Source organism: Talpa occidentalis, unplaced genomic scaffold (assembly GCF_014898055.3).
Source record: "Talpa occidentalis isolate TD23 unplaced genomic scaffold, MPIMG_talOcc4v2.1 talOcc4.1139, whole genome shotgun sequence".
In the NCBI taxonomy this organism is placed as follows: Eukaryota; Metazoa; Chordata; class Mammalia; order Eulipotyphla; family Talpidae; genus Talpa; species Talpa occidentalis.
This window is the reverse complement of record NW_023601148.1, coordinates 643-15,400: the sequence shown is the minus strand read 5'-3', so window position 1 is coordinate 15,400 and position 14,758 is coordinate 643. Positions and strand designations below refer to the sequence as shown.

The window sequence follows — 14,758 nt, the reverse complement described above, 5'->3', positions numbered from 1 at the left end:
TACCTGAAGATGTTGATCCTATACCTCTAAATCATATATAGTATTGTAAAACAGTGTTCCCTCAATAAAAAGATAAAATTTAAAAGAGTGCCTTTATATCTTTTTTTACCCTTAAATATTTTAAAGCCATAAGACATTTTATATATTTTTAAAGACTTAGTTATTTATGAATACAAGAACTGTGATACAGGCCAGAGGTGCAAGGGGTGAGAGGATTCACCAGAGACAGAGTAGGGAACAGAACAGGCAGATTGACTGAAATACACTGCTGAGGGGAGCAGTAGACAAGACAGGAGAGGTCTGCTGCACCATGTGGGTATCTACCTGGCCAGCTGAGGATCTGCGGGGATCGAACTCATGCTACAGAGGCTGCAGATAGCTTCACAGTTCTGTGCTTAACCCCTTGCACCACCAAGGAGGCCCCATGTTTTATATTTTTAAAAAATCAAATCACTAGGTAGCACTAACTCTTAGACCTAGATCAAGGTAAATAAGATGAAGGTATATTAGTGTTTTAATGGTGGTATTATAGAGAAAGGCACATCGCTCAGTGGGGTTGAAAGTGAAACTCTGAAAGTTAGGGTGCTTGATTATATATATTGTATTTGTAAAGAAATGATTCAGTAGTAATATATCTTTTACTACTTTGAAAAATGTAAAGGATTAAAAACAATCTAAGATCCTTTAAAGAGAATTAAAGCTCTGAAAATAACTTGCCTTGTTTAAATGCTTGCTCTTGCTAACTATTCTTTCTTTGTTCATAGATTCTTGGTATTGTTATCTAAAGTAGAAAAATCATCAGAAAAAATCATGGAAATAGTGCAAAATTTAAGCAGTATCCAGGTTTGTTGGGTTTTTTTTATTTTTTATATGTGATTTTTCATACTTCCACTACCCTGTTTGAAAACAGGAGAAGTCCCAGATTTGTAGTCAATCCAGGAAAGAATTTACAGGCAGTAAGTTTAATTTAGTTTCATGGAAATTTCTTCTTTTATGAATATCAAATACACATAATATTTTATAACATCTGACTTTTTCACATTTAAACATAAATTTGTAGTCTTTGTTTAGTCCTTTTAAGTTATAAATTGTTTTAATTTGGGCATTTTTAAGGTTTACAATAATTTTAAAAAAGAAGCTTTATTTTCTAGTATAGAGTTTGAATTTTTCAGATGAAGGAAATATATTCTCACTAGAATTGTCAGTAACAGTCATATTTGTAAACAGTGTACTAACTCATTTAAGATGACTTTCTTTTAGGCTTTGGAGGGCAGTAGAGAGCTTGAAAATCTCATTGGTTTCTTCCATGCGCCACGATTCTTAAAAAGAGAGATGCAGAAAACGAAAGAACTAAGTAAGAAAAATTCATGAATTTTCACTGGTGTCTGTACTTGTTTTTAGATGTGTTTTAGGTGTGTTTTTAGATGTGTACTTTAATATATTTAATTTTAAAGATAAACTATCTTCCCCCCAATTTAATTTAGTACACTTCTTTATGTATGCCACTACTGGACATGTGATAGAAGTATTATTTAAAGAATTAGGAAGCCTTCTTTATCAGGATATGATATTTCAGGAATTCTTCTTGAATGTGAAGGTAAAGAATGTACAATGGAAACTGGCATTAGGTTTTGTCAGTGCACTCATTTTAAAAAATAAAACGAAAGTTATTCCATTTTGTACTTAATACCTATAAATTATTCAAATTATTTTTTTCTCGTGAAGTTGTTCTTCCAGGATGGGAAATGATTCAGAGTTCTTGTAATTATTAACATGAGTTGTTTTTTTTTTTTTAAGTGAGAAAAGCAATGAAAGAAAAGCTGTTTGAAAAGAGTCCAGAACTTCCTAACAAAGGTAGGGTTGTGTTTAAATTATGTGAGATTCTTTCATATCCTTTCAACCTTTAGAACTAATCATCATGAATCCTTTTTTAGTGTGTTCTTTTAAAAGGCCATGAATCTCATTTGAAAAATTTTATATTGCAAAAAAGACTACTGTATGGTTTTTTGTTTTTATTTTTCTTTACATTTTAAAAGGACAGCCTTATTAGGAAAAGAGAAAGAAAGAGAGGCACCTGCATAGTCACACATGGCAGGAGAACTGCCACTCCTGTTTTGCAAAGGGAAAAGGTTTGTGGAAAGAGTGATTTTATCTTTTTTTTGGGGGGGGGTTAATATTAATTTTATTTTTTATATCATTGTTCATTTTTAAACAATATTTGCTTCCCCTACCCTCTCAGGTGTAGTTCCCATGGAATTTCCTTCCCCAATGCACCCGTGCACCATCACCTCAGTCCCCTGTGCTCCTCCCTCCCTCCCTCTCCCTCTGATCCCTCTCCCCCCTCCTCCCCTGCAGGATGTCTCTGATTTATAATTGTCCGTTTTTTGCTTTGTTGTGTTTTGTACTGCTACTTTTTTTTCCACTGATGTCTTATTGGGTTCCCCTATATTCCTGTTATAAGTGAAACCATCTGATATTTTTCTTTTTCCTTCTGGCTTATTTCACTGAGCATAATTCCTTCTAGTTCCATCCACGTTACTGAAGAAACACTTTGCTTAAGGGTTGCACAATTTTACGCGAGTAAATTTGAGTTTTCCCACTCCTTTGGAGTTAAACTGAGTGATTATCAGTTTCCAACTATATTTAGCTCCTGGTCAGAATTTGAGAAAATGAAAACCTAACTAAAACAGGTGAAAGTTCCCTGACCATTCTGGTGAACACACACAGGGAAGGAGAAAAGAAAGCGTGGAGGGAGAGGGAAAAATCTTATATTGCATTTAATACATGACCATGTCTGGTGAGATAACTTCCGTGATTGTACTTTTAAAATACCTTTTGAAATACATTTCAGTTTAAGATTTAAATTTTGCCTTTTTATTCAAAATTCTTTTGAGAATACAAATAGGGGTAACAGTGTATTAACAAATGACAGCTTTAATGGTGCATTAGGGTAAACAGAAGCATAAAATGTTACTTTGTAACTGGTACCCTGAAAACTTTCAGATCATTAATGATATTTGATCTACTGTAAACTCTTATGTCTCTGAGCATTTCACAGTATGGGAAACTAAATTGGCAGGTTGTTAGTCCCATAGCATATGCACATCTATACCTCAGTAAGCAAAATAATCACTGAATAAAATCTTCAAACTTTTAGACAACTTAAGAGGGATCATTTTAATATTACTGACATGAATGGCTTTTCGCAATCCCTATAGAGGTAGGACTTGAAATGGGTAGCCATATTTTAGTCTACCGTTTTTGAATACCAATGACTACCATTTATTGAAAACCAATAATTACTATGTTCCCTATACTAGAATCAGTAGATCATTACAGTAGCTTGCAAGACAGCTATTAACATTGTCTTTATAGATAAGGAACAAAGACACACAAAATGTTAACTTGTTCAAAGGCACTGCTTACTTATGTGTCTGACTTAATACCTACCTCAAAAACTGGTGTTTGTTTTTTATTATCCCATGCTTCCTCTTCCTAAAAGAAATGAAATCACCCAGTCATCCCAGCTTTCAGATTCAGACATTAAGCATAACTGAAACTGATTCAGGCAATCTAGTCTGTTAGAATGGGATTAGGGTCTTTACTATACCAGTGATGATTTTTCAGTGGAAAGTGCTGTGATTCCCTGCTGGTCAGTTCCAGAGGACACTGGGTCATGGCAAGACCCTCCAAGGCTCATGTGGGAAGGGAGCTGAACAGGCTTCCTGAGCCTTTCTGCTGAGCAGCTAACTTCTGTGGCTCTTGTAATTTAAGAATATGAAAATTAAATCTTTCTTTGAAAGACTTGAGATGCTATATGACTTGGATAGACTGTATGACTAAGTTTCAGTTTCTCTAACTTGACAAGTTTTAGAGGATCATAATGGGAAATTAGAATGTTTATCTCTTGACTAAAAGAAGTCTTTCTTCTATATTTTCTATGCCAATAGTGTGATATTTAAAAAACATGTAATTTTATAGAATTAATTATAATCAGATATAGTTGGCATTTGACAAGTTTTGAGAAATGAGGAAGAGAAAATTATAGAATAAGTGAATTATCAATGCTGATGATTAATGGGTATATTTTTCAAAAGTATAATTTCCTTCCCAAAATATTAAGACACTAAAAGGCTATATTCCATGTGTTGAGGTAATTATCCCCTTTTAGTTATCCAGTTATACCAGTTATTTGTATGTTTGCACATGATAAGCCTTAAAACTACTTTGTAGTATTGTAAACATTAAAACCAATGTACCCATTACCAGGTTTTCCCTTAGAACTCAGCGTTTATTCATGTATAGAGGAAATTATATTATTAAATTGTTTCAAAATTTATAATAAGCATTGATTATCCCTTGTGGTTTAAATGAAAACTGAGTTATGGTATACAAAATATATATCTATTAATATATGACATGTGGCATTAATATATAATCTGTCATGTTACATATAATAGATAATATATATTTTAGAGTGTCATTTTCTATTTCTGTTTCTTGGCAAGACCTGTATTAGCTCTTTATATTCCTTAGGTATTAAAGAATTCATTAGCTTCTCAACTAATTCTTAAAAGTAATGTCTGAAAATCAGATTGAAGCTTATTTTCTTTATAATTTGAGTTTGTTATATATTTTTATATAACTTTGTTATATAAAAACAAAGCGCTTTCCCCTCCTCTTTCTCTGGTTCTTTATATATATTTATTTATTTATTGATGGTTTGTTTTTGTTTGTCTGTTTGATAAAGATGATGTATACCAACACATGTGCATACATATGTAAATTGTTTTACTAAGTTACTAACTTTCCATTGTATACATACATTCATTTTAAGAGGACTTTGCTAAATTTTTTGACATCTCAAATTAATATGCTTTACATGTTCCTTATTTGGGAACCTAACCTTTAGTTTTTTATAGAATTTTCTTTATTACTGTTTTTCTTTTACTAATCTATTGCCCAGAGTTGTTTAAATTTTAAAATGTTTTGGGAATTTTCATAATATTAGAAATTGTATAGCTAGAAATCAAATAATATAAAATTCAGCCCTTTAAATTTTGGATTTATTAAATAATTATGAAAATGAGAGTAAACAAATTACTTGTTTCAGTGTCAAAAGACTTATCCCCCAGATTTTTTTTCTCTTCAGATTCTTGTAAAATTTTTCTAGGATACTTAAAAAGAGACTAGACCAGCAAAGATCCAACTTTTGTGCCTGTCATTCATTGCCCCTTCAAATCAGTACTTTGGTTTTTCACTTCAGTGCTAGCTTGTTTAATCTCATTTGCAGTTTTTTTTTCTAGATGGGAGTATAATTGCTAAGTTTTAAATAGACATCTGATGCACATTACTAAGATTTTATAGAATTCATTCAAGAGAAATTTAAAATATGTACAATGACATGAAAATGTATACTGAGGTTTTCAAGATTTTCAGAAGAACTGGACCTTTAAATCAGAAAATTTCTTCATAGGGCTTATGGATAAAAGAGGCTGTCTTTTGCTAAATACAAATTTCTTAAACAAAGAAAGGCTTCTGTTTCCAGTTATTTAGGATGTAAGCCTAACTTCACTTTCCTTAATAATATTGGCTTTATGACTATTAGGAAAATAACGATATGAAAGGTTCTTCTTCTGTTAGATTTGAATGTGAATTTTCATTATTATTTTTAATTTGTTATGCTGAAAATTTAAAACATATGACCATTCAATGAGTTGATACAGATGGAATGTCACATTATCATCACATGGTAAAGCATGAAATTATTTACTTTACGTAATCAACCTCTACTTAAAACAACTTGAAACAAATATTCGTGAGTCAATAGATGGCATTATGTAGTACTTACTATTTTCATTTTTTATGAAGAATTAGAAAATGCCATCATTGTTTGTCTGTGACTAGAACTTCCAGTAAACAAAATGTTTTTGAAAAGAATGTAAGCAAATTGTAGAGCAGTTGCCAAGACAAGAAATCGAGACATTTAGCTTTAGTCCAAAACATATTATCTGTTTTGAGAATAATTGTGTAGGTTGTAGTATGCATATTTTAAATGAAATGTAGCCATCTGAACTTTACATTGTTCAAAAAGGTTAATTGTTTCACTGTTTATCATACAAAATATTTTGGAATTTCTAGCTCTGACCTTAAAAAGAAAAGCACAAACTATAATGTTTCTGATTTCTTTAACCAACTTACTATGTTCTTAGATTGTAAACTTCATCTTAGTTAATGGTTTTAAAGTTTTCAAATTTTTGGACTACACTACAAGATAAATTTTAAATTCCTCCTGTTCTAAGACTGTCAAATAGTTTGATATTATCTTTTCATTCTAACCACCCACTGAAGTATTTTTTTCCCACTGAAGTATTTTTTAACTTAAAAATACATTGTTCTTTATCCCACTCTATGTTGAAAAAAAATTCATCCTATTAGGTAAATAATTTTCCTCCTAGAACACTGGAGTTTTTTTCTGTTATATCTTAACATTGAACAGAGTGTTTTTTCAAATAAATACTTCAGTTTTTAAAACAGTGAGTGTGAGGTTTAAACATGATGAGTTTTAAGGGAAACAACTCCCTCTTATACTTTAATACTCTTGGTTTATCTGGAGATTGAAAATTAAGATATTAGTTTTAGTGACACAAACATGCATTAGTAGACAACTTTTTCTCCTTAAGTCTTCATAAGGATGCAGCTGTCATTTATGCTGTGCTATGTGGGTCATACTTTTCTTTTAATAATGTTAATGCTCTTGTTCTACATTAGTCATCACCAGGAGATACATTTCAACTGCTTACTTGAAATTTGGCTAGAATTTAAGGGAAAAAATGGTTTATTTCAATCTTCTATGATTTAAATATCTTTAACTTCACTAGAAATGATAATTTTTATCGTTTAAATCAGTAAAAAAAATTAAACCATAGATTTGTACTTAATAGCAATTATAGGTTTAAAGGGTATAAATAACTTGCTATCAGACATTACAAATATCCAGGTGCTCTGTATGTGCTGATGACAACAAAATTGAAACGAAAGACTGTAATAATTCTGACTGGTTTTCTCTGCAGAAGATATTGATTATTTGTGTGTGGTGAGAGATTTGGAAAATTCAATTAAAGGAGTTGTGCAAAGGTTTCATAAATTTTCCTTCTACAGCATGTACACAGACATTGTTGCGTATTAAATCAATGCAGCACTTCACAATATATTTTCTTTGAAACATAAAAATAAATAACATTTAAACAGTTCTGCTTACTACAGAAACAAATTTTATTTTCTGTGAAGCATTTAGTCATGTGCTATCACTGACTCATACACATTTGCCAGCTGTAACAAATTTTATAGACATTTTCTCCAGAGACATATCTCACATACTATGAATTTTTAAATGAGCAAATGGTGAAGAAGGGATGTCAGCAATATAAAAATTGATCAGTTAAAAGATAAAAGCATAAGTAAAGAGATTTGTATGGTAGTCTTAATAGGTTTTATTAAATAAAAATACTATAAAAAGACAGTAATGAATAGACTGAAGACTAACTGTTCTTGAGGTGGAGAAAAAATATTCTGGCACATTAAGTAGAAATTGGTTTTGCGCCACCTGACAGGTGAACATTTTTTTTCCATTTAACTCTTAAAGTAATCAGAAAAAACCCTCAAAATAGAGATAGATAAATCCTCTATGTAAGTGGTTTATATATGTTAAGTACATACATATAATAATAAAGCAGATATTTTTTAATATTATATAACTAATTGTAGTTACAAGTAGAACTTGTATAATAAGTAAATAAGATGATTTTCCTTCAGCACCTCAGCTAGGAGGCAAGTAGTTATTTTAACTCATACTTTACGCACCATATGCTTCAGCATTCTAGAATCTCTCAGAATTCCAGACCTGTCTACTGCTTCACTCTCTCTGGATTTCTTTTTCTTTCTTCTCTGTCTAGCAAATACCTGCTCATTCTATAAGATCAGTTTCAGATGTCATATCCTCTGTGAAATAATCCCCAGTTTGCCTCGGTAAAGCTAAATTGCTTTATCTCCTAGGCTTCTGCAACACTTGCCTGAATGTTTATGAATGTATCTTATAATATGGTGGTGTATTGCAATTATTTAGTTTCAGGGCTCTTTCTGGACCCCTCCTTGGCAAGCAAACAGTCTTTCTATACTGTAGCCCCAGAATCTAGTACAAACCCTGGATAGAAGATCCATAATGCACATTCAGCAAATGAATGAAAACAAGTGGCTATTTTAAAAATTTCTTAAAGGAATTATCTAAATATATTCAAATACATATAAATTTCTATCTCCTTATTTGCCTCATTCATTTACTATTTATTGAGTTTGACCTTGAACCAGGCAATGTTCTAATATTCCAAATACACTAATGAGCAAGTCTGACATAGTCCTGCCCTCAGGATTATAGAATCTAGCACAAAGGACAAGTAATTATATTAAAGCATAGCACACTATAATTATAAATTCCTGTGTGGTTTTTATTCTACATTTTTAAATATACATTCTGAATCAGAATAAGGCAACCCAGTATAATGTTAAAAAGAGAATTTGTACCCCAAAGATGTTATTTATAATGTAAAATAAAACATTATATTGGTGTTATTTATTTTAATTTTAATTTCCTTTTGATTCAACAATTATTTGGTCTCATACTATGACAGCTTACTCTGAGCTGTTTTCTGAAAATATTCTTTTTTCTTTCATGTAGAATTATGTCATCTTGACAGCTATGAATTCCTCAAAGCCATCTTAAACTAAGGTACTGTTTCACCTTTCTAATTAAGTCTAGCTTTGTTAAATTTCACTGTTTTGTTCAGCTGGAAATTTTACTTACACTATCAGATTTGGTACTGTTTATCTGTAAGAAAAATAGGGACATGAGCTTTAGAGTTTTCATTGAAATCATATTTAATATATTCTTTTTTTAAGATTTATTTATACAAGAACTGGGGTATAGGCCAGATGCACGGGAGGGTGAGAGGATTCACCAGAGACAGAGTGGGGAGCAGAACAGGCAGACTGATGAAATACACTGCTGAGGGGAGCAGCAGGCAAGACAGGAGAGGTCTGCTCGCCATGTGGGTTGCTCCAAGGCTGGCGGGGATTGAACCTGCACTGCTGAGGCTGCGGACAGCTCCATAGCGCTGTGCTCAACTGCCTGCGCCAGCAGGGAGGCCCCATATTTAATATATTCTTGTAGACAATAGAAGAGCAACCTGACAAGATCTGAATTATACACTTATTGAAAAAGAACACTAGGGCCTCCCTGGTGGCGCAAGGGGTTAAGCACCGCACTATGAAGCAATCTGCGGTTTCTGCAGCAGGAGTTTGATCCCTGGCCAGCCAGGGAGCAACCCATTAGGCAAAGCAGACCTCTCCTGTCTTGCCTGCTGCTCCCCTCAGCAGTGTATTTCAGTCAGTCTGCCTGTTCTGTTCCCCACTCTGTCCCTGGTGATCCTCTCACCCTCCCCCACCCTGCATCTCTGGCCTGTACCCCAGCTCCTATATGCATAAATAAATAAATCTTTATAAAAAAATATTTAAAAGAAAAAGGACACTAACCCACCTGACCAGGCTAGCTTTAAAAGATATATTTTTAAGTGAGTATAAATTGAACACCTGTAGTATAAATAGCTAACTAGATACTGACTGGTGGGTTATAGAATCGTAGGGCACTTCTCTCTAAACAAGATAAAGCAAATCTATGAAGTTGGAAATGTGCTAAATTGATTAAATAATTTATGTATTACTTAGTTGGACCTTCAAAGCAATTCCTATGAATTCAGAAGTATGTTAAAATATTTTTATAAATAGCTTATTATAATGTATTAGCTTGAAGGAATACAAGTTAATATGTGTTATTATTATTTAGTGAACCTGTAACTAAAGGTTCACATTAAGAACTAGCATTACCCCAGACTTAGTGGCATTAATATTAAGACTCTTTAAAGCTGACCAGATGTTGCTTACTATCTCTTAGAAAACAATACAAAATGAAAATTCTATTCTATCCTGAAAATACATTTCTTTGGAAACTACTTCATGGGATTAATATTGACTTCCTAATAAATTAGCATCTTTGTGAAATATTTATACAGAAATTAGATAAATTTGCAAGACTTTTTAAATAGAAAATTATCTCATTCTCATTCATTAAAATGTCCATTCTGTTGTTATACAACAAATAATAGCTTATTACAATAACATCTATAGCACTTTCTGTGTGCCAGGCACTATTGTAAGTACTTCATACATTTCCCACTTAACTTTCACAACAACTAATTATTTTATAGATGAGGAAACTGTAACACAAAGGGGTCATGTACTTTGTCACAGAATCACCCAAGAGACCAAGCCAGGATACTAACCCGAGTAGTTTGGTGCTAGAGCCTGTCCACTACACAGTAGTGAACTATGAATTTCAGGTTTCATTGCTGGTCAGATGTCCTATTAAATAGTTAAGATATAAAATGTATACACACAGACACATTTATTCATTCTAGGATTAAACGGTTAATTCTAGGATTAAACATAAAATTTCAGAACTATAAGATGGTGGTCATAAATATATATTGTTATACATTTGGCAAATCAATATACACCTTTAGTAAATGGCAGTCTCAGTGGCCTTTGGGGAACTTAAAATATTGGGAATAGTTTTGTGTTCATGGGTTCTTACTAAAGAGCTTCACAAGTTAACAGTGTTCTTTTAAGTCTCTGAGTAGTACTTTCAGAAAACTTGAAAGGATTAAGGTTAAGGAAGGAATTGTCAACTTCCTTTTTATTGGAGAGCAACAGAAAAAAATGACAGTGAAATAAAACCTGACTTCACCTTTGAGGCATTTCCCTGGGTTCTTCTTTTTGACTGTGTTTTCTTCTTACTTTGGGCACTTCATGATCTCTTCCATTCCTTTGACTTTAGTTCTTATCTTAGTGTATAAGGTCTCCAAATCTATTTATGAGCCTTCTCCCTCAGCTGATATCCACAATCTCATTTGGTATACAATGTCCCCCAATATGTTGAACTCATAATTTTCCCCAAAATTTTTCTTCATTTACCTTTCTGGAAATTGCATTCATTCCAATGATATGGTTCAAAATCTCAATTCTCTTTTTTTTGCCCTTCACATCAACTTCCACCATATCACTTCTGAAAAAGTTTACTTCTCCTTTCCATATCACCTGCACTATTTTATCCCTTTATTACTTCTCATCTAGATTATCATCATTCCCTTTATAACCCGTGTCTCTTATTTTTGGTCTCTTGCCCCCATAACCTGTCCTGCTACTGCTTTAAAAAGTATTATTTCACCATATTCAAAGTAAAATCCCAATTTATAGTGATATTTAGAACTCTCTTATATGACCACAGCTTACCTTTCCTGTTTTTCCTTGTACTTCAGTCACTCCAGGTTACTTACCATTCTCTAGACACATGGCTTAGAAAGTGCCTTTCTTTTCCCCTTACCTCTGTTCTTCTCTTCTTTGCATGGCATATCTTTTCTTCCATCCTCAAAATATCACCAATCTTTCAAAACCTGCTTGTGATTCATCTTATGCTAGGCTTCCTCAGATCTCTCTCTTCCACATCCTTTCATTGGTTTTCTTTTGTGCATTTATCATAGTTACCCAACTGACTAAAGGAGGGTATTACACTCCCTGACTTTATGCCCTAGAAACTTCTAATAGGCATAGTACTCCTGGATACCACTTTGGCCAACTTCCTTTTTGCACACCAATTCCTACTCTCTCTCACACTTCAGGGATTATGTCTCCCGTACTGTGTTATTTAGTGTGTGAGGAGGTAGGAACTACCCCATACAAATTCATTTGCTTTACAAAGCAAAAAACCTTTATAAAATGATGTGAAAATAAGAGAGCTAAAAGGGAGACAGCAATCCATAGGCCACAAGTAGTACTAAGTCCAATAAAGGTGTTTAGGAGAAGTAAAAGAATGATCTTCGCTATCTTCCCTAATGTTAACAGGGATACTGCAGGGGGTACAGTGATACTTTATCTAGATACAATTTGGATAAATCATTTGGTAAATAAAAGTATGAAGCTTAGTATAAACAAAGCACTGTGCATAATGCCAACCTTTTGTAACCTAGTTATCAAGTTAAGGACACAAGATTTATATAGTATAAACAAGAATCAGTAAAGAATAAGCAGTAATATAGGAATACACAGCAGACATAGATTACCTCAGGATGGAGTGATTAGGTCATTTTTAAAGTTTCATGATTTTAAAGTTGCAGTTATTCTCTATATTATATTGGATTAAGTGCCACTTAGACCCTAGAATGGAAACTATACTTTTCTAGGAAGCAGGAATTGAAAAATGGGTAATTTTGACAGTCTGTGGAGACCTTTGCAGAGAACAACTTGAGCAAAAAAGGCAGAGTAACAGAATGGTGGAAAGGTAGATTCAGGTCACGTCACTGACAGGATCACCATGCTAGTAAGTTCAGACAATTCAGAAGTGGATCAATGAAGATTAGATAAGTAACAATACAAAATATGTTTTATAAAAAATATAATTGCCATATCAAGAATGAATCCTGTCAATATATACTGCTTATGAACTCCATCACTGAATCTAAATTATTTTCATTTGTATTATGAGATATTCATCTCTAGAACCAATATAGCAGTGCAGAAATAACAAACATGCCGCCACTCCCTACTCTTGTGCTATGACATTCACACAGATCAAATATTTTTGCTGGACCCTAAATTTGACATCAGTCTTTCTCAACAGTTTTAGTAGCCATGGTCAGTTGAAAATTCTTTGCTAAAATTTAGATTAGATATCCAACACTAACTCTACTACCTACTTAGCTGTGTGATTGCAAACAAGGACTTGGTTCCCCTAAAATGGGACTGATAATATTTACCTTGTGGGATTGTACAAATTATTAGCTTAATTAGTACCCCCCCATAGTAACTGTTTAATAAATTATAGTCTTCCTTTCCTTTATAGTATTATCATTAGTTCTGATAACCTATCAGGGTATTAAGAGTGTTTAAAAGCCACAGGAATTCAGACCAGACTCAAACAAGGCTTGGCAAGTTGGTTGTCAGGTTGGCAAACTGTCTTCTAGGTGGGTGGATTCTGGAGAATGGGTAAAGATACGGGGTGTCGTTACTTCTGCACAGCTGCTGATGTAAGCAAGGAAGAGGTATTTAAGGAGTGAATGGTTCACATGCCCTATGGGAATATGTGCCAGCAGTGCTAGTGAGTGACTGCTTTCTTCAGAGGCTTTCTCTCACAAAAGGGCCAAACAGACAAGAACTTATACCACCACTAGGAGTCCCCATAGGGACATAATCTGAATAGGAATGTCCACAAATACTGTCTTTTTGGCGGGGGGGGGGGGGGGGGCAGCTGTTGGAGAAAACACCTGCTAAAAGGCCCTGAGGCTTATAGACAAAGGCATGTAGATTTGGTGGTTTCAGTAAGTCATTTTGGAGTTTTAGAACTTTCTCAGATGTCTCTCAAGAGCCATCTTCATAGTCTGAAACATGCTATGTAAGAGTATTCATATTGACAATTTTTTTCTGAAGATGAATCTCACTTAAGACTCAAAATTAAGGGCCTCCCTGGTGGCACAGTGGGTTGAGCACCGCACTGTGAAGCTGTCTGCAGCCTCTGCAGCACGGGTTCGATCCGGCTGGCCGGTGAGAATCCCACATGGCGCGGCAGACCTCTCCTGTCTTGCCGCTGCTCCCCTCAGCAATGTATTTCAGTCAGTCTGTTTGTTCTGCTCCCCGCTCCGTCTCTGGTGAATCCTCTCACCCTTGCGCACATCTGGTCTGTACCCAGTTCTTGTATAAATAAATAAATCTTTAAAAAAAAAACCTCAAAATTAAGCAATTGAGAAATCATCAGTCTAAACTAGGTACCAAAGTAAATAGTAGACAGTGTTTAAATCATTTCCTAAGTCACATATGAGATGCATATTAATTTGAAAACTAATTCTTGATTTAATAATCATCTTTTATATCCCACAGGCATTTAGAAGAAATGCATTCACTATGAACACCAACTTCTGCATCTGCCTGATCATATTTAAGGGACAGAAGAAATGTTTGTAATTAATCTGCCCAGTAAATACCAGCTCATAGCACTAGGCAGGTGCATGTCTAGATAAAATTTCTTGCAGCTAATTTAAACTTTCTACACACACCAGTAGATAATCTCAATGTAAATAATACATTTCTTCTTGACCCTGTAATGTAAGCGAACATGTAGAAGAGAATCTTGACTTAAATATTCTGTATCATGTACACTTCTATATACTTGTAGTATCTGTACTTATTAATAAAGCATTTCTGAAAATGGCACCTCTGGTAGAGGTATATATTTTAAAACTCAGACTAAATCTAGTAGTGAGTGTAATTAGGTACCAGTTTCCCACTTAAAGCCTCAGATGTGTTAGATCTTATTGAAAAGAGCAACTGTTTCAGAGATGGTTTTTTTTTTTTTTAATAGAGGCATGTTTATTTATTTATTTGTTTGTTTGTTTGGTTTGTTTATACATGCACTGGGTACAGTCAGAAGCGTGGGAGGGTGAGAGAATTCACCAGAGCCAGAGTGGGGAGCAGAACAGGCAGAAGGACCGAAGTACACTGCTGAGGGGAGCAGCGGGCGGCAGGAGAGGTCTGCGCGCCATGCGGGACCCTCCTCCGGTGGCCGGGGAGCAGCCGGGGATCGAACTGGCGCTGCAGA

At 34.0% G+C, this 14,758-nt stretch overlaps 1 protein-coding gene across 1 annotated transcript; it reads left to right on the top strand.

The window, feature by feature from the left end:
* The first annotated feature begins 726 nt into the window (after nucleotides 1–726).
* Nucleotides 727–14,101, top strand: LOC119239778 (centromere protein R-like). Its single transcript, XM_037504181.1, has 5 exons — nucleotides 727–843; nucleotides 1,261–1,354; nucleotides 1,798–1,854; nucleotides 8,735–8,785; nucleotides 14,041–14,101. Exons 1-4 carry the CDS (start codon nucleotides 727–729, stop codon nucleotides 8,782–8,784), a joined length of 318 nt encoding a protein of 105 aa, XP_037360078.1. The 3' UTR covers nucleotide 8,785; nucleotides 14,041–14,101.
* The last annotated feature ends 657 nt before the right edge of the window (nucleotides 14,102–14,758 follow it).

Excerpts from the sequence above, each read along its gene's own strand:
- LOC119239778 (XM_037504181.1), top strand. The coding sequence starts at position 727 with ATGCTTGCTCTTGCTAACTATTCTTTCTTTGTTCATAGATTCTTGGTA. Across the intron at positions 1,355-1,797 it reads GCAGAAAACGAAAGAACTAA|TGAGAAAAGCAATGAAAGAA; the intron begins GTAAGAAAAATT and ends TTTTTTTTTAAG. Across the intron at positions 1,855-8,734 it reads TCCAGAACTTCCTAACAAAG|AATTATGTCATCTTGACAGC; the intron begins GTAGGGTTGTGT and ends TCTTTCATGTAG.